This window comes from Phacochoerus africanus, chromosome 6 (genome assembly GCF_016906955.1).
Source record: "Phacochoerus africanus isolate WHEZ1 chromosome 6, ROS_Pafr_v1, whole genome shotgun sequence".
NCBI classification, from domain to species: Eukaryota; Metazoa; Chordata; class Mammalia; order Artiodactyla; family Suidae; genus Phacochoerus; species Phacochoerus africanus.
Genome location: NC_062549.1, coordinates 99,226,161 through 99,250,398, shown reverse-complemented (window position 1 = coordinate 99,250,398; position 24,238 = coordinate 99,226,161). Strand labels below are relative to the sequence as shown.

General features: G+C 40.2%; 1 protein-coding gene across 1 annotated transcript in view; it reads left to right on the top strand.

Annotated features, from left to right (window-relative positions):
* VPS45 (vacuolar protein sorting 45 homolog) overlaps nt 1–21,732 on the top strand; it is a 71,303-nt gene extending 49,571 nt beyond the window's left edge. The window contains exon 15 of the mRNA XM_047784776.1: nt 21,093–21,732. Within this exon, the coding sequence (XP_047640732.1) occupies nt 21,093–21,180 (88 nt within the window). The 3' untranslated portion in view covers nt 21,181–21,732. The remainder of the gene's footprint in view (nt 1–21,092) is intronic.
* The last annotated feature ends 2,506 nt before the right edge of the window (nt 21,733–24,238 follow it).

Genomic DNA, 24,238 nt, shown 5'->3' with positions numbered 1-24,238 from the left:
GTTGGGACAGAACCATGACATCTGACTTCTTATATTTTAGCAGGATCACCCTGGCTATGAAAGCTAATGTGAATTATGAGAAGTATTAATTATCTTAAGTGTTCAGAATGAACATGGGTTATTATAAAAATGCAAATTCCTAGACATATAAGAATGAGCTATACACATTATTTATTCTCATATAGAAGACCCAGTCATTATTCTAGCTATATTTCTGAATACATGTTCATGATCCTACCTTGCAAATAAATGATTTGTGTTTGTGTTTTGAGCTGGCTTGCCTTATCAGTTCATCACTCAGTTGAGATTAAAGAGTTCTGGTCCTTGCTGGCAGCAGTTGACATGTTGGGTTAGCTGTGTGAGCTGTGAGGCCAAGAACTAGATCCATATGGATGGAATTGTTATCCCGATAGAAGAAATCCCTCTGTCTTCTCAGAATATAGGACGGAAGTGGAAGAGAAGAGGCAGCTAAGGTGAATGTTAGTCAGTAGTGCTGCCAACATTGCCTGAGCCCCGCCTGAACTGTGGGTGAAGTGAGCACTTTGGTCTTTCCCAGTAGTCAGTTCAGTACTTTCTTAAGACTTTTGATAAGGAGGAAAGTGACCCTCCATCAACAATCCTCTTATTGCCAGATTCACTTTCAAATCAGTAATAAGGGATCCAGCTTAGTCACTGCTGTGGTTCAGGTCACTGCTGTGGCACAGGTTCATCCCTTCAGCATGCCAAGGGTACGGCAAAAACAAAAACAAATCAGTAATAAGGACTACACATAGTAGGTTCTCTATAATACTACTGGATTCAGTTAAACCCTCCTTAACTATAAACCTGCACAATAATTAATGGTCTCCTTTTTCAATTATTTTCTCTGTAACTAGCAAAGACAGATGAAGAAAAATATGCTTCCCTCCCCAAAGTAATTCATGCTCATTGTACTAAAAAAATGAAATATTAAAGTCAAAATCATTCACCATACCACACAATTCAGAGCTAACCACTGTTAATATTTTGGTGTATTTTCTCCTAATTTTTTTTCTTTACCTGGAGGTTTTTGAGTTTTGTGTGTGTTATGTTTTATTTTTGACATAATTAGGATCATGTTACACTGTCTATAAAGTTTTGTACTTGTTTTACTCACTTTTAATTATATTGAGAACATTTTACTATGTTATTAAATTATTTAAAATAATTCTAATGGCTCAATAATTTCAATTTTAAGGATGTCTCTGTTTAACCATTACTATTCAACATTTAGATTGTTTATAATTTTTTCCTTGATATAATTACTGCAGTGGGGCATTCCCTTTGTGGCTCAGAGGTTAACAAACCCAACTAGTATCCATAAGGTTGTGGGTTCGATCTGGATCCGGCGTTGCCGTGAGCTGTGGTGTAGGTCGAAGAGGTGGCCTGGGATCACAGAGTATTGCTGTGGCTGTGGCACAGGCTGGCAGCTGTAGCTCTGATTCAGCTCCTGGCCTAGGAGCCTCCATATGCCATGCGTGCAGCCCTAAAAAGCAAAAATAAATGAATAAATAAATACTGCAGTAACCATCTTGTGTATTGATAAACGCTTGTCCTATCTCTAAATTCACTGAAGCAGTCTCAAATATTTCTAGTAGAAGCATAAATCCTTAACTTTTCTGGAAAGCAGTTTGACATTACGTTCTCAAAGGTATGGGGTTGACTTCATGGCTCCTGTTGAGGTTTTTTTAGTTTCTTGATTTTTAAGAAGGCCTGATTCAGGTGGTGGAAATGTTCCATATTTTGATTGAGGAAATGGTTACATGATGATATATGTTTGCCAAAATCATCAGGTGATATCCTTGAAATTGGTACATTTTACTGCCTATGAATTATATCTCAATTTTTAAAGTTAAAATTTAAAAAACCCCAAAGCACTGTGGTACCAAACTGACACTTTTTCCTTTACATAATCAGAAAGATAAAAAGATAATTTAAAAAGGAGTAATTTTCTCACTATGTATTTCATTGTTATTTAGTGCCATGCCCTAGAACCGCCAGGTGTTATGAGCATATGATTTGAGAAACACTGATCCATAGCAACTCCTAAGAGGGGATTATGACAATACTAAGTAAAATTTAGGAATTCCCATTGTGGCTCAGTTGGTTAAGGACCCGGTGTTGCTGCAAGCTGCAGTCTAGGCCACAGATGTTACTCAGATCCAGTGTTCCTGTGGCTGTGCATAGGCCTGCAGCTGCATCTCCGATTCAACCCTTAGTCCAGGAACTTCCATATGCTGCAGGTATGGACATAAAAAGAAAAAAAAGAAGTAAAATTTACTTAGCACAAACTATGTGTTAGATACTTTTTTAATCTTTATTGCTGTCCAGAAAGGTAGCCACTAGCCTCTGTAACTATTGAGCGCTTGAAGTGTGGCTAGTCTAGTTTGAGGTTTCCTACTCAAATGTATTTTAAGTATAAAATACATACTGTATTTTAAAGACTTAGTACACAAAAAATGTAAAATATTTCGTTGATAATTTTTAAGGTGATAATTTTATATCTATATATGGGTTAAATTAATTTTACCTATTTCTTTTTACCTTTTTAATGTGGTTACTAGAAGATGTAAAAGTACATAGCCACTCACATTTGTGACTTGCTGTTACATTTCTATTGATAGTGCTGCTTTATTCATTAAATTTTTCCTTAATTCTCATGATAACCCAATGAGGTAGTTATTTTCAATATTATCATCAACCTTAATTTTCAGATGAGGAAATCAAAAACTTAGAGCATTTAAGCACTTTGTCCAAAGTCATAGAGCTAGTAAGTGGCAAAGCTGGAATTGAACTTAGTTTGTCTCCATTCTGGGCACCTAAGCACTCAGTTAATCTCTTGCTTATAAATATCACATATGAGATAGGCAAAATATGTTTTTACTAAATGGGCAAATGTGAAGCTCTCTGCCTACTAAAAATATTATAAACCAAAGCAGGGAAAAAATAGTACAAAAGTAAGGAATAACTTAGTTATTTAGTTTTAAGATTTTTGTCATTCAAAGATAATTAAGAATGAGATTTAAGACAGTGTTGCTCTTTGGATTAAAAATGACTAACTTAATTAACTTGTAGCAGCTGTTAGTTTCATTACTACCTGAGATGATGCCTAAGTGTTGGTAATAACATAATTCTAACAAAATCGGGACATTAATGTTTTGTAGAGAGTACAGTGTGAGGCTTAGAAAACAGTTGGCATTTTGAATTTCTGCAAATAGATTTGAAGCTGGGAGGGGGCTGATTCATACTATCAGAGGCACTCTATAGATTTCTACCTAAACAAGTAACACTAGAAACTTGGACCTTCTCCTGTAACCACTAGTTGGTTCAATCTCTGAATTATTTACTGAAAAATTAGGATCCTGTGACAGAATTTGCATTTTAAAGGAGGAATCCAGAGGACACTTATTCATTTGTGGATATTTCAGAATCAGTTTTGACAACTGTTATAGCCATCACCATCTTTGTAGAGATTTTTGGGAGAGTTTACTTTTCTCATATAACCAAAGTGTTAAGACACCATTGCCAAGAGCTGTGGTGGAGTGTATCACCTATCACTGAGTGCTATCATTTATTGAGTGCTGTTATGTGTAAGGTTCTGTGCAAGGTGTTAGAAAGATGAAGACATATTCTATATCATTTCTCAATGTCTAAATGAAAAAATAGACATATAAATGAATAACTCTGATAAGATGCTTTAAAAAAAAAGTAAATTTAACCCAAGATTCAAATCTAGGTGTGTCCCCCAACTCCAGTTGAAACATATTTCTTAATTAAAAATATCTTTTTTTTTTTTTTTGTCTTTTTGGGGCCACACTCATGGCATATGGAGGTTCCCAGGCTAGGGGTCTAATCGGAGCTGTAGCTGCCAGCCTACACCACAGCCACAGCAACACAGGATCCGAGCCTCATCTGTGACCCATACTACAGCTCATGGCAACGCCAGATCCTTAACCCACTGAGCAAGGCCAGGGATTGAACCTGCATCCTCATGGATACTAGTCAGATTTGTTTCCACTGAGCCACAACAGGAACTTCTAAAAATACCTTTTTGTTACAAAATCAGTACATAATACTCGTCGGAAAAAAACTTAACACAGCTAAGCAAAAAAATAATAATAAAAAAATACCCACACTGCCATCATAACACCATTGGAAATGTCCCCATCTTGATATATAGCCTCTTAGATATTTTTCTATTAATATATACACATATATGTTTAGTTAAAGTGGAATATACTATACATGTACTTTTAATGAAAATACTTACAGATTCATTTTAATGACTGAGTAGCATTCTATCATCTTATTGTGCCACAGCTTGTTTAACCAATGCTCAGTTTTTTGTTCACTCGACAAATATTTACTGAGCACTTATACTTTCCAAGAGCTATCTTGAGACTCGATATATAGTGGTGAACAAAACAAACGTTATTTGATATTCACTGCTTATAATTTTTCACTCTTAAACAGCGTATAACAAACACCATTTTATCTACACCTTTACACACCTGTCCATTTGTTCACTTGGAATAATAGTAATTGGGCATATACTATATGCCAGACAATCTGCTGACTTGATTACACATGTTATCTCATTCAATCTTCATAATCCACAAGGGAATGCTGTAGTCCCAGTTTTCAAGTGAAGAAACTAGAACATGGAGGAATTAAGTAGTTTGCCTTGGGGCATATAGCAAGGGGGTGCAAAGCTGGAATTCAGATTCAAATTTGTGTGATCCTAAATTCCATGCACTGCTAGCAATATTGAGATGAAATTACTGCATCAGATTGTATAGACACTTTTAAGATGCTTACATTACTAATTTGACAGGTAGAGAAGTTTTATGTTTATACCTACATACCATGCCCTTCCAACCTTGAGTTCACTGCTCCTGAATCTTAAAAATAAACAAATTTAAAAATCATCAGTTTTTTTTTTTTTTTTGGTCTTTTTAGGGCCTCACCCACGGCATATAGAGGTTCCCAGGCTGGGGGTTGAATGGAGCTGTAGCTGCTGGCCTCCACCACAGCCACAGCAATGTGGGATCTAAGCTGCATCTGTGACCTACAGCACAGCTCACAGCAATGCCGGCTCCTTAATCTACTGAGCGAGGCCAGGGATTGAACCTGCATCCTCCTGGTTACTAGTCAGATTCATTTTCCACTGAGCCATGACAAGAACTCCTAGAAGTCATCAATTTGTATGGAGAAAGTTGGTTAAAAAACAGTCAACTTCAACCCCAGTGCAGAGAAAGAAAAAAGAAACAGATAAACAGTGTGAAGCTAAAAGAAGAGACCAGCAAATGAGAGAGTCAGAAACAGAAACGGAGTCAAAGAGGTAGATGCTGTCTGGTTTCAAAGCAGCCTCCAGTTCCAGATTCCACCCGTTATGAGGCACTGATCTCCTTACACTAGTTCAGTGATAGACTCCACCCCACCCCCATGTCACTGAGTACACTTTTTTCTTTTGCTTAAGCTAATTTGAGTGGGTTTCTGTTTCTTACAGCCAGAAGGTTGCATTTTAGGAAAATATTATCTTACACAAGTTTATAGTATATGCCTTTTTGTATAGCATGTAAGACCCTATCCAGTATTTGCATACTTGTTTCAATATTTGTTGGTTTAGACAATAATAACATTTTAAATAGAAGGAAAAGCTCAAAAAATGCTAATAACTCTGTGTAGTGACACACAAGTAACTCATTTACTTCTTTATTCCCTGTATTATCTACATTTTAATATTTTTTAATAATGAGAAAAAATATTAAGATGTTCTACACATTTTTAAAAGTCAATTCGATGCCACTTGGGATTATTAGTAATGAAGTATCTGGTTGATTATCCTCTGCACAGCCCTGCAAAACTGTGTTGCCTCCCCCAACTGAATGATGCATCCTTCCAGACATAAGTTCTTTCACCAGGATTATCATTAGGACTTCTGACTTGAATGAGACCTGTTATTTATAAATCACCTTTTGGTACTCTTTGGTCTTTTAAGAGGCAGTGTAGCATAGCAATTAAGAGCCAGGGCTCTAATGCCAGAGTACTTTTTTTTTTCTTTCTTTGTCTTTTCTAGGGCTGCTCCCGCGGCATATGGAGGTTCCCAGGCTAGGGGTCTAATTGGAACTGTAGCCGCCGGCCTGCACCACAGCCACAGCCACAGCAACTCAGGATCCTTAACCCCATGATCAAGGCCAGGGATTGAACCCACAATCTCATGGTTCCTAGTCGGATTTATTAACCACTGAGCCATGACGGGAACTCCCAGACTACTTTTTAATTTTTTTTTTTTTTTGTCTTTTTGCCGTTTCTTGGGCTGCTCCCATGGCATATGGAGGTTCCCAGGCTAGGGGTCTAATCAGAGCTGTAGCTGCCGGCCTCTACCAGAGCCACAGCAATGCAGGATCCGAGCCGCGTCTGCGACCTACACCACAGCTCACAGCAATGCCAGATCCTTAACCCACTAAGCAAGGCCAGGGATCGAACCCGCAACCTCATGGTTCCTAGTCGGATTCGTTAACCACTGAGCCACGATGGGAACTCCCCAGGCTACTTTTTTAAATCCCGGTTTTGTCATATGTCCATTTGTCTGCCTTAGACAAATTATTTAACTTTTTGTGCCTCAGTTTTCTCAATTATAAAATGGAGGTAATAATAGCTCCTTATATCATTGTTATGACTATTGGATGATATATATATAAAATTATTAGAAGAGAATCTGGCATAGGGTAAGCACTTAATATGTGTCATTGCTGCTGGTGTTATTACTATTATGTTTGTGGGAAATAAAGTATAAAAGACTTTTGATATTCATCATCACCTCTGTCATCACTCATACTTCCAAATCACTTCTTTTGAAAACCCTTATTTTAACATAATTCAAGTACAGAATTATAGGGGGTTTCTGTCGTGGCTCATTGGTAATGCATCTAACTAGTACCCATGAGGACGTGGATTCATTCCCTGGCCTCACTCAGTGGGTTAAGGATCTGGCATTGCCATGAGCTGTGGCGTAGCTCACAGACAAGGCTTGGATCCTGCATTGCTGTGGCTGTGGTGTAGGCCAGCAGCTACAGCTCGGATTTGACCCCTAGCCTGGGAAATTCCATATGCTGTGGGTGTGGCCCTAAAAAGCCAAAAAAAAAAAAAAAAGAGAGAGAGAGAGCAGAATTATATTATTATCCCAAGGAGGAATATACTGAGGCAGTGATAAAATGACTGTGAAGGTAGTTAATTGCTAGATGACTTGTGATCTGTAGAGAAAAAGCTTTAGTAGCTTGATCTCCATTTGTGCTCACACAGAGTTCCCCTTTGAAACCTCCAGACTCAGTACCTCTGCAATTAATAGACTTGCATATAGTCTTCAACATCCATGCTTGCTGCAGTTAGATTATTTGGAGCTTTGTTTCTTGTTGGGTTTGGGGGATGGAGGGATTTTTTTGTTGTTTTGGGCTTGGGGGTTTGTTGTTGTTGTTGTTTTTGGTTTTGGTATGGAGGTCACCATCCTACTCCTATAGTTGTGCTTGCTCTGACAAATTGCAGTCTTGAATGTTCCCAGGTAAGAAAGTACATCCATAGCTCTCTTTATTCTCAGATGATAACCTCCTTTCATACCCCTATGTAACTGATACTGTAGGCAGATCAGTCTTTGAGGAGTCCATCTTTTGCCCTGTGACTGATGAATCCTTTCTCCTCACATGATACTCTGATAAATGATACATGCACAGTGCTGGATACATGCAGAATCCTATTGGTTGCTTTTTTGTCCTATTTCTTCATGGGGCAGAGGAAGCAAGGCCAAAGACTCCTATTTATTTGCTTTGTTTTGCTTTGCTTTTTGTTTTTTTTTTCATAAATCAGATGTATTGTACTAAGGTGAGAACTGGGAAGGAGTAGCTACATTCCTCTTTTTTTGGTTTTTTTGGCCGCACTCATGGCATGCAGAATTGAGATCAAACCCACACCACAGCAGTGGTACCAGATCCTTAACCCACTGAGCCACCAGGGAACTCCAATATTTTAATAGGCAATTATATTGTTTGTAAGAAAGTGTCATAGAGTAAAGTAACCTCAATGGAATTATACACACACACACACACACACACACACACACACACACACACATATATATATTTGGCTTTTTAGGCCCACACCCACAGCATATGGAAATTCCCAGGCTGAGGGTCAAATAGGAGCTGTAGCCACTGGCCTATGCCACAGCCACTGCAATGCCAGATCCAAGCCACATCTGTGACCTACACCACAGCTCAAGGCAATGCCAGATCCTTAACCCACTAGTAACCCCATGGATACTAGTCAGGCTTTCGGCCACTGAACCACAATGGGAACTCCTATTCTTTTTTTTTTTTTTTTTGTCTTTTTGCTATTTCTTTGGGCCGCTCCCGTGGCATATGGAGGTTCCCAGGCTAGGGGTCAAATCGGAGCTGTAGCCATCGGCCTACGCCAGAGCCACAGCAACGCGGGATCCGAGCCGCATCTGCAACCTACACCACAGCTCACGGCAACGCCAGATCATTAACCCACTGAGCAAGGGCAGGGACCAAACCCGCAACCTCATGGTTCCTAGTCGGATTCGTTAACCACTGCGCCACGACGGGAACTCCGGAACTCCTATTCTTAATTCAGTGTTTCCTAAGTTCTGTTCTATAGAAAATTTGTTTCTGGAGATATTGATAATCCATTTAAAAAGCGTTCTTAGGAGTTCCCATTGTGGCTCAGCAGAAACAAATCGGACGCAGATTCTATCCCTGGCCTCGCTCAGTGGGTTAAGGATCTGGCATTGCCATGAGCTGTGGTATAGATCACAGATGCAGCTCAGATCTGGCGTTGCTGTGGCTGTGGCATAGGCCCCCTAGCCTGGGAACTTCCATATGCCATGGATGTGGCCCTAAAAAGACAAAAAAAGGGGGGGGAGGTGTTTCTCAGCCAACTAAGTTTGGAAAATCACAATATTGTTCTCCCAGAAAGGAGAATTTCTCATGTTTATGTTAAAGGTTGTAAGAAACCTCAGAGTATAGAAATTGTTTAGAGTATAGAAGCTTTTTTTAAAATTATATCTTACTAGGGTTTTATTAAAGAATATATGTAGCAGAGTTCCCATCATGGTGCAGCGGAAACAAATCCAACTAGGAACCGTGGTTGCAGGTTTGATCCCTGGCCTCACTCAGTGAGCTAAGGATCTGGCATTTCTGTGAGCTGTGGCGTGGGCCGGTAGCTATAGCTCTGATTAGACCTCTAGTCTGGGAACCTCCATGTGCCGCGGGTGCGGCCCTAAAAAACAAAAACAAAAATATAATAATGTATGTAGCATATAAGTTAGAAAACATAATAACATAATGGGCACCTTTGGGTCCTTCACCTAAAAACTAGAAAATTGACAATAACATGAATCTATCTGTGTGTTCCACTCCAATTATACCCCTGTCTCCCTACAACAAGTGAGCTCTGTCTTAAATTTTGTGTTAAATTCTCTTGCTTTGATGAGTTGTATTTTTATCACAAATCTATATATTTCTAAACAATGCATTGCTTACTTTTGCTTATTTTTGAGCTTAATAAAAAAATTATCATACTTTTTTCACTCAACATGCTTCGAAGATTCATCTGCATTGTTGCACATTACCTTGTTCATTCGTTTTTTCATTGCTATTACCATTGTGTGAACACACCAGAGCTTGCCTTTCCATTCACCTGTCCATAGACATTCAAGATGGGTTTTTGTCTTGTTTTGCTTACCATTACTATTACTTCTGTCAAAGAGCAACAAGAAAAAATGTGAGCCAAGAATATTGACAGAATGTTATGATTATATTGTTTGGGAGAAAGAGGATATTTAGTACATAGCTGTTTTATTTACATAAGGTTCTCTTCCAAAGCAGAGCCATTAAAATACAAAGAAAATAATGTGTCCCCATCTTTGATGATCTTACAGTCCAGATGGGGGACTCAAACAAGTCTGTATTTCTCAAATTAGGATATGATTAGTCCCAGGGACACACAAAGGCACAAAATAAACATGACACATCTTTCGGAGTGTCTGTTTTCTTAGAATTGTGGGGGATGTTGAGGGATAGACTTAAATAATTAACTGGTAAATGCCTTGTCAAAAATATGTTTATGTTAAAATTTGAAAGGTCCTTTTATGAAGAATAACAAAATTGTTATGTATTTTTAAAACAAAATCCCGGATTTCAAAAAAAGATATAAGCTAGTAAACCAATTTGGACTATACTCTCAGGACTCATAAATTCATTCTCTTCTGTAGTTAGGGGTTCTTAGGTACAAGAATTTGAGAAGTGTTAATATATGTAAGTTAAATAAAATGTGTCCAAAATAGAAATAACTAATTCTGGCAGAGTAATCAGGAAATGCTTCACAGTAGAGATAGCATTTGGGCTAGACCTTAAAGGATAAGTTAGATTTCAGAATTCTCCTGTGGTGCATCGGGTTAAGGATGCAGTGTTGTCACTGCAACAGCCTGGGTTGCTACTCTAGCTCCAGTTTGATCCCTGACCCAGTAACGTTCACATGCCACAGGTGTGGCAAAAAAAAAAAAAAAAAGTTGGATTTCCATAAGAAGAAAGTGCAGTCAGGGCTGAGGAGACAGCGTAATTGAGGACAGGAGGTGGTGGGGAAAGGTACAGTGCATTTGAGAAAGAATGAGTTCTTGGAGTTCCCATTGCGGCTCAGCCCATAAGGAAACCAAATAGTGTCCATAAGGATGCAGGTTTGATCCCTGACCTCACTCAGTGAGTTAAGGATCTGGCATTGCCGTCAACTATGGTTATAGGTTGCAGATGCAGCTGGGATCCTGTGTTGCTGTGGTTGTGGCTTAGGCCGGCAACTGCAATTCAACCCTAACCTGGGAACTTCCATGTGCTGTAGGTGTGGCCCTAAAAAGCAAAAAAAGAAAAAGAATGAATGAGTTATTTATAGGTAAAGTATACATCCAGTGAGGAGCAGGATGATCTCCGTGTATGAGATTCCTAGCATTTTCAGACATAGACATTGAATGCCAACCATTTTCCTTACTCCTGATAAAATTGCTGTTGGATATTTAGGAAAAGTTTAGCACGGTAAACTAACATTTTCCTGAGGTCTTAACTTCTTTAAAAAATATGAATCAGATTAATATATTCATTCAGAAAATACTTAATTCAACATCTACTTTAGACTAAGGATGCACAGATCAAGAAACTGTTACTCGAGATGTACATTAACTACTAAGAGAAGTCATTGGAAGAGAACTTCGGCAGCACCCACTACCACTGCTACCCTCTGCCATCTGTTCCAGCACAGTGGTGAATGGTCCTGGCTGAGCCCAGCCCTCCCTCTTGGGCACTAGATGCCATCCCCTCACCTACTCCGGGACACCACTCCTGGAGGTATGGTGTCCTCTCAATCCTGAATCAGTTTTTCCCACCCTATTGGATCATTCATAGAAACATGCTAGTTTTTTTCCCCCATCTTTTTTTTTAATAATGATTTTTTTCCCATTATAGCTGGTTTACAGTGTTCTGTCAATTTTCTACTGTACAGCAAGGTGACCCAGTCACACATACATATATGCATTCTTTTTTCTCACATTATCATGCTCCATCATAAGTGACTAGATATATTTCCCAGTGCTATACAGCAGGATCTCATTGCTTATCCATTCCAAAGGCAATAGTTTGCCTCTAATAACCCCAAATTCCCAGTCTATCCTCCTTCCCCCACCCCGCCTTGGCAACTACAAGTCTGTTCTCCAAGTCCATGAGTTTCTTTTCTGTGGAAAGGTTTATTTGTGCTGTATATTAGATTCCAGATATAAGTGATATCATATGGTATTTGTCTTTCTTTTTCTGGCTTCACTTAGCATGAGTCTCTGGTTCCATCCATGTTGCTGCAAATGGCATTATTTTGTTCTTTTTTATGGCTGAGTAGTATTCCATTGTGTATATATACCACATCTTCTTAATACATTCATTTGTCGATGGACATTTAGGTTGTTTCCATGTCTTGGCTATTTTGAATAGTGCTGCAATGAACATACAGGTACATGTGTCTTTTTCAAGGAAAGTTTTGTCCAGATATATGCCTAAGAGTGGGATTTCTGTGTCATATGGTAGTTCTATATTTAGTTTTCTGAGATGCCTCCATACAGTTTTCCATAGTGGTTGTACCAATTTACATTCCCAACAACAGTGTAGAAGTTTCCCTTTTCTCCATACCCTCTCCAGCATTTGTTATTTGTGGACTTATTAATTTTTTTTCCCACTGTACAGCAAGGGGATCAAGTTATCCTTACATGTATACATTACAATTACATTTTTTCCCCACCCTTTGTTCTGTTGCAACATGAGTATCTAGACAAAGTTCTCAATGCTATTCATCAGGATCTCCTTGTAAATCTATTCTAAGTTGTGTCTGATAAGCCCAAGCTCCCGATCCCTCCCACTCCCTCCCCCTCCCATCAGGCAGCCACAAGTCTTTTCTCCAAGTCCATGATTTTCTTTTCTGAGGAGATGTTCATTTGTGCTGGATATTAGATTCCAGTTATAAGTGATATCATATGGTATTTGTCTTTGTCTTCCTGGCTCATTTCACTCAGTATGAGAGTCTCTAGTTCCATCCATGTTGCTGCAAATGGCATTATGTCATTCTTTTTGATGGCTGAGTAGGATCCCATTGTGTATATATACCACATCTTCCGAAACCAATCCTCTGTCAATGGACATTTGGGTTGTTTCCATGTCCTGGCTATTGTGAATAGTGCTGCAATGAACATGAGGGTGCATGTGTCTCTTTTAAGTAGAGTTTTGTCCGGATAGATGCCCAAGAGTGGGATTGCGGGGTCATATGGAAGTTCTATGTATAGATTTCTAAGGTATCTCCAAACTGTTCTCCATAGTGGCTGTACCAGTTTACATTCCCACCACCAGTGCAGGAGGGTTCCCTTTTCTCCACAGCTCCTCCAGCACTTGTTATTTGTGGATTTATTAATGATGGCCATTCTGACTGGTGTGAGGTGGTACCTCATAGTAGTTTTGATTTGCATTTCTCTAATAATCAGTGATGTTGAGCATTTTTTCATGTGCTTGTTGGCCATCTGTATATCTTCTTTGGAGAAATATCTATTCAGGACTTTTGCCCATTTTTCCACTGGGTTGTTAGCTTTTTTGCTGTTGAGTTGTATAAGCTGTTTGTATATTTTAGAGATTAAGCCCTTGTTGGTGGCATCATTTGAAACTATTTTCTCCCATTCTGTAAGGTTTTTTTTTTTTGTCTTTTTTCTATTTCTTTGAGCCGCTCCCGCGGCATATGGAGGTTCCCAGGCGAGGGGTCGAATCCCACAGCAACGCAGGATCCGAGCCGTGTCTGCAACCTACACCACAGCTCACGGCAGTGCCGGATAATTAACCCACTGAGCAAGGGCAGGGACCGAACCCGCAACCTCATGGTTTCTAGTCAGATTCGTTAACCACTGTGCCACGACGGGAACTCCCCATTCTGTAAGTTTTTTTTTTATGGTTTCCTTTGCTGTGCAAAAGCTTATCAGTTTGATTAGAGTCCATTGGTTTTATTTTTTCTTTTATAAGTCTGTTGCCTTGGGAGACTGACCTGAGAAAACATTCATAAGGTTGATGTCAGAGAATATTTTGCCTATGTTCTTTTCTAGGTGTTTGATGGTGTCTCACCTTATGTTTAAGTCTTTAAGCCATTTTGAGTTTATTTTTGTGCATGGCATGAGGGAGTGTTCCAGTTTCACTGATTTAAATGCAGCTGTCCAGTTTTCCCAGCACCACTTGCTGAAAAGACTGTCTTTTTCCCATTTTATACTCTTGCCTCCTTTGTCGCAGATTAATTGTCTGTAGGTGTCTGGGTTTATTTCTGGGTTCTCTATTCTCTTCCATTGGTCTGTCTGTCTGTTTTGGTACCAGTACCACACTGTCTTGATTACTGTGGCTTTGTAATATTGCCCGAAGTCTGGAAGAGTTATGCCTCCTGCTTGGTTTTTGTTCCTCAGGATTGCTTTGGCAATTCTGGGTCTTTTGTGGTTCCACATAAATTTTTGGTTCCCCATCTTTAAAAATTTTCTATTAGGCTCAGTGTGGTTCAGTAGGCTAAGGATCCAGAATTGTCACTGCAGTGCCTGGGGTCGCTATGGCAAGGGTTCGATCCCTGGCACAGGAACTTCCGCAAGACATAGGTACAGCCAAAAAAAAAAAAAAAAAAAACCCCTATTAACCTCCCCTCTCTTTCCATGTTCTATACTATTTCTCTGTTCTCTTTAATAGAAAAATTGTTTGACAGTTGTTTATACTCACTATCTCTTCTCCTTACATGTTCTCCTAAACCCCTATCTTCTTTTAAACCTTACCCCTTCTCTTAAGCCACTCCATTTGGGCTTTCACACCTGTCACTCCCCAAAATTGCTTTTATTGTGGTTCCTGGGACCATCACATTGCTAAACTCAGTCAGCTTTTAATACTCACGTTACTTACATATCAGCAGCATTTGACACAGTTGATCAGTTCCTTCCCTTTTAAAGACTTTTATCACTTAGCTTCCAGAAACCATACTCTCCTGGTCCTCCTACTTCGCCTGCCGTTCCTTCTCTGTCTCTTTTGATCATTTCTCCTATTTTTGGAATCCTGGGAACTTTGTCCTTGGACTACCTCTCTTCTTCTCTGTCTACACCTCACACCTATCCAATCTCATGGGTTTAAATTTTATCCTAATGACTCCCAGATTTATACCTCTAGTCCAGAGTTTTTCAACCTCAGCACTGTTGATATTTGGGGACAGATAATTTTTTGTTGTGGGGAACTTGCCTGCCCATTGTAGGATGTTCAGTAACATGCCTGGCCTCTACACACTAGATGCCAGTAGCACTCCAGCAGTTATGGCACCCAAAAACCTTTCCAAACATTGCCAGATGTCCCCTGGGGATAAAATCACAACTCTTCCCATTGAAAACCACTATTTTTAGTCTGAGCTTCTCTCCCAAACTCCAGATTTATATATCCAGCTGTCTACTTGACACTTCTACTTGAATGTCTAATAAACATCCATGTCTAACAGTGATCAAACCAAGCTTCTGATATTTCTTCCTAAGCATAATCCTTCCTCAGGGATTTCCTGTTGTAGCTCAGCAGAAATGAATCTGATTAGTATCCATGAGGATGTGGGTTCGATCCCTGGCCTCGATCAGTGGGTCAGAGATCTGGCGTTGCCGTGAGCTGTGATGTATGTGGCAAACACAGCTCAGATCCTGCATTGCTGTGGCTGTGGTGTAGGCCAGCAGCTGTGCTTTGATTTGACCCCCAGCCTGGGAACTTCCATATGCCGTGGGTATAGCTCTAAAGAATAGCAAAAACAAACAAAAAACAACATAATCTTCCCTCAGACTTCCCATCTCAGTTAATGGTATATCCATTCTTCTAGTTGCTTAGACCAAAAACCTTGTTGTCATCCTGATTCCCCTTTTTCTCACCTACATCGTGACTCATTAGAAAATCTTGTGATCCTTCCCTTCAAAATATGTCCAGAATCTGATGCCTTCTCACCATTACTGCCCTGGTCTATGCTACCACCACTTCCCATCTGGATTATTATGACTGCCTTACCCTTAGCCACTATATAGTCTGTCCTCAACATAGCAGTAGAACAGTCTTATGAAAATACATAATTCAGGGCAAGTCGCATCTCTGCACAAAACCCTCCAGGTGTTTCTCATCTTGCTCAAAATAAAAAGTCAAATCCAGAGTTCTCTTGTGGTGCAGCAAGTTAAGGATCCAGCGTTGTCACAACAACAGCTTGGGTCATTGCTGTGACACAGATTCCATCCCTGGCCCAGGAACATCTGCATGCCACAGGCAGGTCTCGCCCCCACCACCCCTCTGCCCCCCACCGCCAAAAAAAAAAAATTCAAAATCCTTGCAATAACCTATCAGACCTTACGTGATCTCATCTTCACACACCCCCCATCCCCTTCCTTATCCTCTCTAATCTCATCTCATACTACCCAACACCTTATTAGTCGGGTAGTAAGGCCTTGGACCCCTCGCTCTTACTCCTTCCCCAGATATATCTTTTATTGCCTTATTCATGTCTTGGTTCAAATGTCACTTTCTCAGTGAGGCTTTCCATGACCACTAGATTTAAAATCTCATGCCACCATCATCATCTTTAACTGTCCTTCAAACATGTCTTATTTTTCTCCATAGCATTTTCTTCACTTAACACTCTACAGAGAGGCAATGTAGCATCACGGTGAAGAAGACAAACTCCAAAGCCAGATTGTCTGGGTTTGCATCCCAGATCTGTTGCTTTCAGGATGTAAGACCTTGACTTCCCTGTACCTCAATTTCTTTGTAAAGTAGAATAGTTTCTATCTCATTGGAATAGTACTTCACATGTAGCAAGTGATAGGTGTTCACCATTATTATTGTTGTTGTTATTACTATCAATTATTAATATCAATATTATACTTATCAATTTTTCTCATCTTCCCGCCTCCCCCAGTGGCATATAAATTCCATGAGAGTAGAATTCTTTTACTTTGCTTATTGCTATATTCACAGCTTCTGAAACAGTACCTGGTACACAGTAGATACTTAATAAATATTTGATTAAATTGTTATCTCTAGAAAGTCTGATGAGGAGAAGAGGCAAGGAAGACTTAAGCTTCATGTGTACTATTTAAAACTTTTACAAAAAGAATGTATTCATATATTATTTGTGCCATCAAAAAACTCATAGCCTTACATGGAAAATAGACATGTAAACAAAAAAAATTCCTAGACCAGTGACAGTGTGAGAGAGTTGTTATATATATATATATATATATATATATATATATATATATATATATATATATATATATATATAATTTGTCCTTTTAGGGCCGCACCAGCAGCATATGGAGGTTCCAGCCTAGGGGTCTAATCGGAGCTGCAGCCACCAGCCTACAGCACAGCCACAGCAATGCCAGACCCAAGCCGCCTCTGCGGCCTACACCACAGCCCAGGGCAACGCCAGATCCGTAACCCACTGAGCGAGGCCAGAAATCAAACCCGGTTCCTAGTCAGATTCCTTTCTGCTGCGCCACGACAGGAACTCCAGTTATATTTTTAAAGATGCATCATACCGCTAGATAAAATGTGAGAGGGATAGGACAGCTTTTTGGCAGAGGAAGGGGGGGCAAAGACGTATGAAACATAGTAGCTTTGTAAACTGTAATCGGTATTTTCAACTATTAATAGCTTCATCCCATCCTTCTTTCTCACCCACTCCTGTATTCCAGCATCTCCAGCTATAATTTGGCTATAATTAGAAGCTTATTACTCCATTAAGGCAAATATGTTGGGGGTTTTCTCATTATTTTCCTGAAAATCTTTTTCTATTTTCCTGCTCCCCAGAAATTCCATTCACTTTTTTCATTGTACTGCTTTTCAAATTCGATTCTAAATTCCTTTGGTTTCTTTGGTATAACAAACTCACACATAATTTCTATCTGTGGAGTATAGTGAAAAAAGAGGAAGAGATGAATGAAAGAAAGAAAGGAAGGGAGAGAGGGAGGGAAGGAAGGAAAAGGAAGAAAGAAAGGTAGATAAATGTTTTGTCATATAGCTTTGTTTGGGAACCCAGTTGTTCAGCTCAATTTTTATTTATTTATTTATTTTTTGCTTTTTAGGGCCACTCTCAGGGCATCTGGAAGTTCCCAGGCTGGGGGTCAAATCAAAGCTGCAGCTGCCGGCCATCGCCACAACCACAGCAATGCAAGATCTGAGCTGCATCTGCGACCTACACCACTGCTCACAGCAACACTTGATCTTAACCCACTGAGCAAGGTCAGGGATTGAACCCACATCCTAATAGATACTAGTCAGGTTCATTACCTCTGAGCCACAATGGGAACTCCTCAAATATTTCAGTCATTAAAATTTAAAATCTTGTCTCCAGTCCCTTACCAGAACTTAAAAGTGAAGAAACTTGCTTTTTAATGTGAGATGCAACTTTTTGAGGTTGACTTTTTGAAATCAAGGTTTTTTTCTGCCCACTTTCCTTCTCTCCATAGAGCTGGGAAATCACCCTGGATGACAGCACAAACCAAGACAAGCAATAGCGTTACCCCACTAGGTTGGCTCCTGGTACCGTCTCTGTTTACACCATGTTGACACTGCATTGTGATTGTGAATCTCTCTGACTGAGAGCCCCTTAAAGTTAGGAGTCATAGCAAGTGTTTATTTGTACACATGATTCAGTGCCTACCACATAATGGGTGCTCAGTAAACACTGTTAAACTGAACTGAACTGAACTGAATTATAGTACCATAGGGGAAGGGAGTTTTTGAGTTTGCTTTTTAAGTAAGACTGATTTAAAACAAATCTAGAAAAGAAAAATCATTTTTTGTTGTTTTTAAAGGTCTAAATTTGGGGAGCAGATACCAATATGTTAATCACCCATAATTTTTAAAGCATTCTGCAGTGACTCATCCAAGTCCCCAAATAGATACTTTTTAAAAAGCCACAATGGCCCTAGGAAACAAAATTAGGCCTGGCAAATATAAATAGTGTTTTCTCTTTGCAGTCAAGAATGTGGGGTCTTGTTGATACACAGAGGAGGATTTTTAAATATAATTTCAATAAAGTTACTCCTTTCCTTTGTACACGTAGCAGAGTCTCACGTGAAGCAAACATCATCTGATAAATTCCTATAGGGTTTCCCAGCATATTTGTTTCACATTCTTACTAAAAGTCACGAATCAAAGACTTCTTGTGTCATCGTTCAAAAAAAAAAGCAAAGCTGCCTCATGTCCTGACACTGGTTTTGTGACCTCTGAGTGTCTCCAGTGCAACTGGCCAAAGAGCCAGGCTAGACAGAGGTGCCGGCATGAACAGAGGTGTTCAGTAGAGGACCAGATGAATTTAGCTTCTACTCTTTTACCTTTTCTTCTTTTGCAAAGGAGTTTGGAATTTAAATTTTCTAAGCCCAGAATCTTTCAGGTCTTAAACTGCAAAACAGAGGTAATAAGAAGGTACCTGGTCATTTCTCCAACCCTTTGTTTGCTATAGATCTGTATCCTGAGAGTGAGTCCTGTCTACTTAGAAGTACTGCTCCCCAAACTCCTATGTTATAGAGAAGACTCTCTTGCCACTGGGTAGCTATTTTCATTAATTCGCTTATTCAATACACCTTTATTGGGGACCCACTAGGTGTCAGCTCTGTGCTAAACCCCGGAAGTCCAAGACGAATGTCTTAGTCCCACCCTAAGGACTCACAGCCTATTTTGGCAACAATAACATAGAGAGTACCTAGTTAATAATAATATGGTGCTAAAATTGCACTAGAGCAAAGTGATAATAATGATGGGGGTGATTAGTTCAGCAGGGAGCAGTTTGGGAAGGCTTCACAGAAAAGGTGGCTTTTAATCCTCAGCTTTAGAGGATAAAAAGGATTTCATCAGACAAAGAAGGGCTAGTCTATCATTTCAGACAAAGGACATAATAAGAGCAAAAGCATAAAGGTACGAAAGCTCAGGACACATTTAGGGAACAGTGACTGTTTGGGCACGGAAGGCACATAGGCTACCTGGTTGATGGGAGATGGAACAAGACAAGTGAGAGTATTGTCTTGTGCTGAAAGGCATGGGTTCTAGAGCTGGTTTTGTATCCCAGTTAAGCCACTCACTAGCGGGTGTAACCTTAGCAAGTCACTTAACCTCTCTACTGCTTGGTTTCTTCATTGTTTCTTTGACTGCACTCACAGCATTCAGGAATTCTGGGGCCAGGCATCGAACCCAAACCACAGTAGTAACGATGCCAGATCGTTAAGCCACTGCACCACCAAGGGAACTCTTTTTAATGGAAGAATAGCATATATACATTTACTACATATATATGTACACACACTCACACCCGGTTTAAAACAGTTCTCAGAACAAAATAAATCTGAGTCTTAGTTATTATTAGGCCACATTATGAAAGGTCTTGAATTTTAATCTGTAGATTATTCTGTAAGCAAAAGAAAGGTTTTAAAGCAGAAGAAAGTAGGCAATAGGATATAATCTGTATTTTTAGAAAATTGGTACCCCTTTGGAGAGTAGATTGGATGAAGAGGAGATTAGAGGCACAAGTTCTGAGTCAGTTTCAAGAGTATAGATGAGAGGTGTGGATACAAAACGGTTCTGAGTTAATGTAGGAGCCTTGCCCTTAAAAATTCTGGTTTCCTGGAGTTCCTGTAGTTGCTCAGCAGGTTAGGAACACAACAGTACCTCTGTGAGGATGGGGGTTCAAACCCTGGCCTGGCTCATTGGGTCAAGGATCTGGTGTTGCCACAAGCTGTGGCATAGGTCGCAGATGTGGCTCAGTTATTATTCCTGTGGCTGTGGCATAGGCCGGTAGCTGCAGTTCCAACTGGACCCCTAGCCTGGGGACTTCCATAAGCCGCAGGTGTGGGGCCGTAAAAAGAAAAAAAAAAAATCTGAGTTCCTGACTAGAAATTTAAAATTTGAACTATTATGTTAACAGCTCTTACAAGTTTAATACTAAAAAACACAATGAGAACTCTGGGGAGGAGCACAAAGGGGCTCTCCTTCTAGTCTGGATGTTTTAGTGCTCAACTAATGCTTCTATTCTGTACCCAGATATCGGACCAGTGTTTCTTGCATCTCATTCTTTTTTTTTTTTTTTTTGGTCTTTTTGCCTTTTCTAAGGCCGCTTCCGCGGCATATAGAGGTTCCCAGGCTAGGGGTCTAATCGGAGCCATAGCCACCGGCCTACGCCAGAGCCACAGCAACACGGGATCAGAGCCGCGTCTGCAACCTACACCACAGCTCACGGCAACGCCGGATCGTTAACCCTCTGAGCAAGGGCAGGGATCGAAACCCGCAACCTCATGATTCCTAGTCGTATTTGTTACCACTGCGCCACGACGGGAACTCCTTGCATCTCATTCTTAATATCCCTTCATCTAGTTAGATGTCCTGAGCAAGATATTCTATTTTAGAGATGCCTTTTCCTCTTTTTTTTTTCCTTGGATTAACCTCAAATCTACTGCTCAGTTTCTTAGAGGAAGTTCTGGCTTCTGGACTGCACAGCCGAAGCAAGGAGAGCTCTCAAGTCACATCAAGGTCAGCAAGCAGAAGATGAAATGGCGATGGAGAGGTGAGCAGAATGGCGCAACTTCCTCTCTTGCGGGGCCGCAGGCTTTCTCCACTGACCAGAGCTGTTGGAAAAGAGGCTTGGGTTTTGTGCTTATTGATATAACCCATCTCCAGGTAGTCTGCTGATTCCTGAACTGTTGTCACAGACATCAAGACTCCAGAGGGATGAGCTGAGAATAAGTCCGAGCCCATCCCAACCCACTTTTCTCATAGTTTCTTTATCAAATAAGTATTCCTTGTATTTGATAGCACAATCACTTTAGTATCTGATGAATTTTGTTGGGATCTTACTTGAGAAAAGGGTCATCAGAGCTTAGAGGAGTTTTAAAAAGTAAAAATTAGATGTACATGCTATAAACTCTCTCTTCTCTTGACCCCTTTTACTTTTCACTAACCACATTCCCATGCAACTCATTTCTGAAAACTCATCATATTTCTGTAAGAAACACCTAAAAATTGTTTGTCCCTAAACTGCAATTCTCTGTGGTACTGAGAAACTATGTATAGCTACAATAAAAATCCACTTTGTGAAAAGATACAGGTGATTTGTTTTTGTTTCTTTGTAGTTAATAATTATTTATGGAAATTCATGAGATGAGGCATGAGCTGGCTTTACACCAAACATAAAGAAGGCATTGCCGCTACTCAAAGGATAAAGTATGTCAAGGCAAATAATAAATTCTGGTGTCAACTTCACTTCTCTTGAAAGTGATAATGTCATTAATTCCAGGAAATTATGACATCCTCAAATCACAGCACAATTCCTCCCTTGTGCTCTGTGATATATTATTTATTTATTTATTTATTTATTTATTGTCTTTTGTCTTTTTAGGGCTGCACCCTCAGCATATGGAGGTTCCTAGGCTAGGGGTCCAATTGGAGCTGTAGCTTCCAGCCTATGCCACAGCCACAGCAATGCCAGATCTGAGCTGCGTCTGTGACCTACATCACAGCGCACAGCAACACCGGATCCTTAACCCACTGAGCAAGGCCAGGAATCGAACCCACAACCTCATGGTTCCTATTTGGATTTGTTTCTGCTGCACCACAACGGGAACTCCTCTGTGATATATTTTTTAAACTTTTATGTTGATAAACATTCTCTGGCATCAGATAGCCTGGGCTCAAATTTATGTTACAGTTATGTGGCTCAGTTTCCTCATCTATAAAGTAAAAAGCTACCTTCCTCATAGGATTGTTAAGGACCAAATGAGATTAGAGAATACATTCTAAGCACTTAGAACACTGTCTGGTATATAGTAAATACTCAATGAAATTTAACTAGTAACAGTAGATAATACTGGTTCCTGTCTCCAAGTTGGGGATATTAAAATCACTACATAAAATGATTGGATTCCTCTCAACCTCCCACTACATTAATCAGCAGTTCAAGAAGAATGAAAGGTCATCAGATCCATCTCCTTTTCCTCCATTCCTCTCATCTCTCAGCCATTGTTTTCTTTACCTTAGCTCATGTGAAAGAAGCCCTGAGGCAAAGAGCTAAAGTCTAATTTCATTTTTTTTTTCTTTTTTGGGTCCTTTGGGTACATTTTTTTTTTTATGATAATAAGACAGCCTTCACCTAGGAAGATAAGTTCTAAAATGCATTATTTTACAAACTACATAGTCTTTTCAGATGAACAGGAACCTCCTTTCTCCAAGCAGGATTACCTGTGCCTCCCTTTCTCTCTCTTTTTTTTTTTTTTCAGGGCTGTACTCGCAGCATATGGAGGTTCCCAGGCTAGAGGTCTAATCAGAGCTATAGCCGCCAGCCTATGACAGAGCCACAGCAACACTGGATCCGAGCCACGTCTGCGACCTACACCACAGCTCACAGCAACTCTGGATCCTTAAGCCACTGAGCAAGGCCAGGGATTGAACCTGCAACCTCGTGGTTCCTAGTCGGATTTGTTTCCAATGCGCCACGAAGGGAAATCCTTTCTTGGCAAGGTAACTCTTTGCAATAAGAATAGAAGCAAACAACAACAACAACAACAACAAAAGACAAAAAAAAAAAAAGAAAGAAAAAAGAAAAAAAAAAAGGGAGTTCCCGTCGTGGCGCAGTGGTTAACGAATCCGACTAGGAACCATGAGGTTGCGGGTTCGGTCCCTGGCCTTGCTCAGTGGGTTAACGATCCGGCTTTGCCGTGAGCTGTGGTGTAGGTTGCAGACGCGGCTCGGATCCCGTGTTGCTGTGGCTCTGGCGTAGGCCGGTGGCTACAGCTCCGATTCAACCCCTAGCCTGGGAACCTCCATATGCCGTGGGAGCGGCCCAAGAAATAGCAACAACAACAACAACAACAATAACAACAACAAAAGACAAAAAAAAAAAAAGAAGAAGAATAGAAGCAGACTTTTCTTATATCATTCTCCTCCTTATTCACCTGTTTCCATTGTGCCTACTCAGCTGACAATATCAAAAACTCTAAGAAGTGAGCCTTACCTTTAGATGTTTGATGCCAGAGGTGGCACTTCTCTATTAAGGATCAAAGATTCACGTTTTTATTTAATATTTACAGAGCTGATTATATTATTACTAGCCCTTTAATTTTCCCCTTAAAAACTTCATTTTAATTAAGGTCTCATATGCTTTTTTTTTTTAATGGCCTCATTCATGTTATATATAAGTTCCCAGGGATTGAATCTGAGCCACAGCTGTGGCAACACTGGATCCTTTAACCCCTTGCGCCAAGCTGGGGATCAAACCTGAGCCTCCACAGTGAACTGAGCCACTGTGCCAATGCAGCAACTCCCTCATATGCTTTTTTTTTTTGTCTTTTTGCTTTTTCTAGGGCCGCTCCCACGGCATATGGAGGTTCCCAGGCTAGGGGTCTAATCGGAGCTGTAGCCGCTGGCCTACACCAGAGCCACAGCAATGCAGGATCCGAGCAGCATCTGTGACCTACACCACAGCTCACGGCAACGCCAGATCCTTAACCCGCTGAGCAAGGGCAGGGATCGAACCCGAAACCTCATGGTTCCTAGTCGGGTTCCTTAACCACTGCGCCACGACAGGAACTCCCTCATATGCTTTTTCTTAGGAT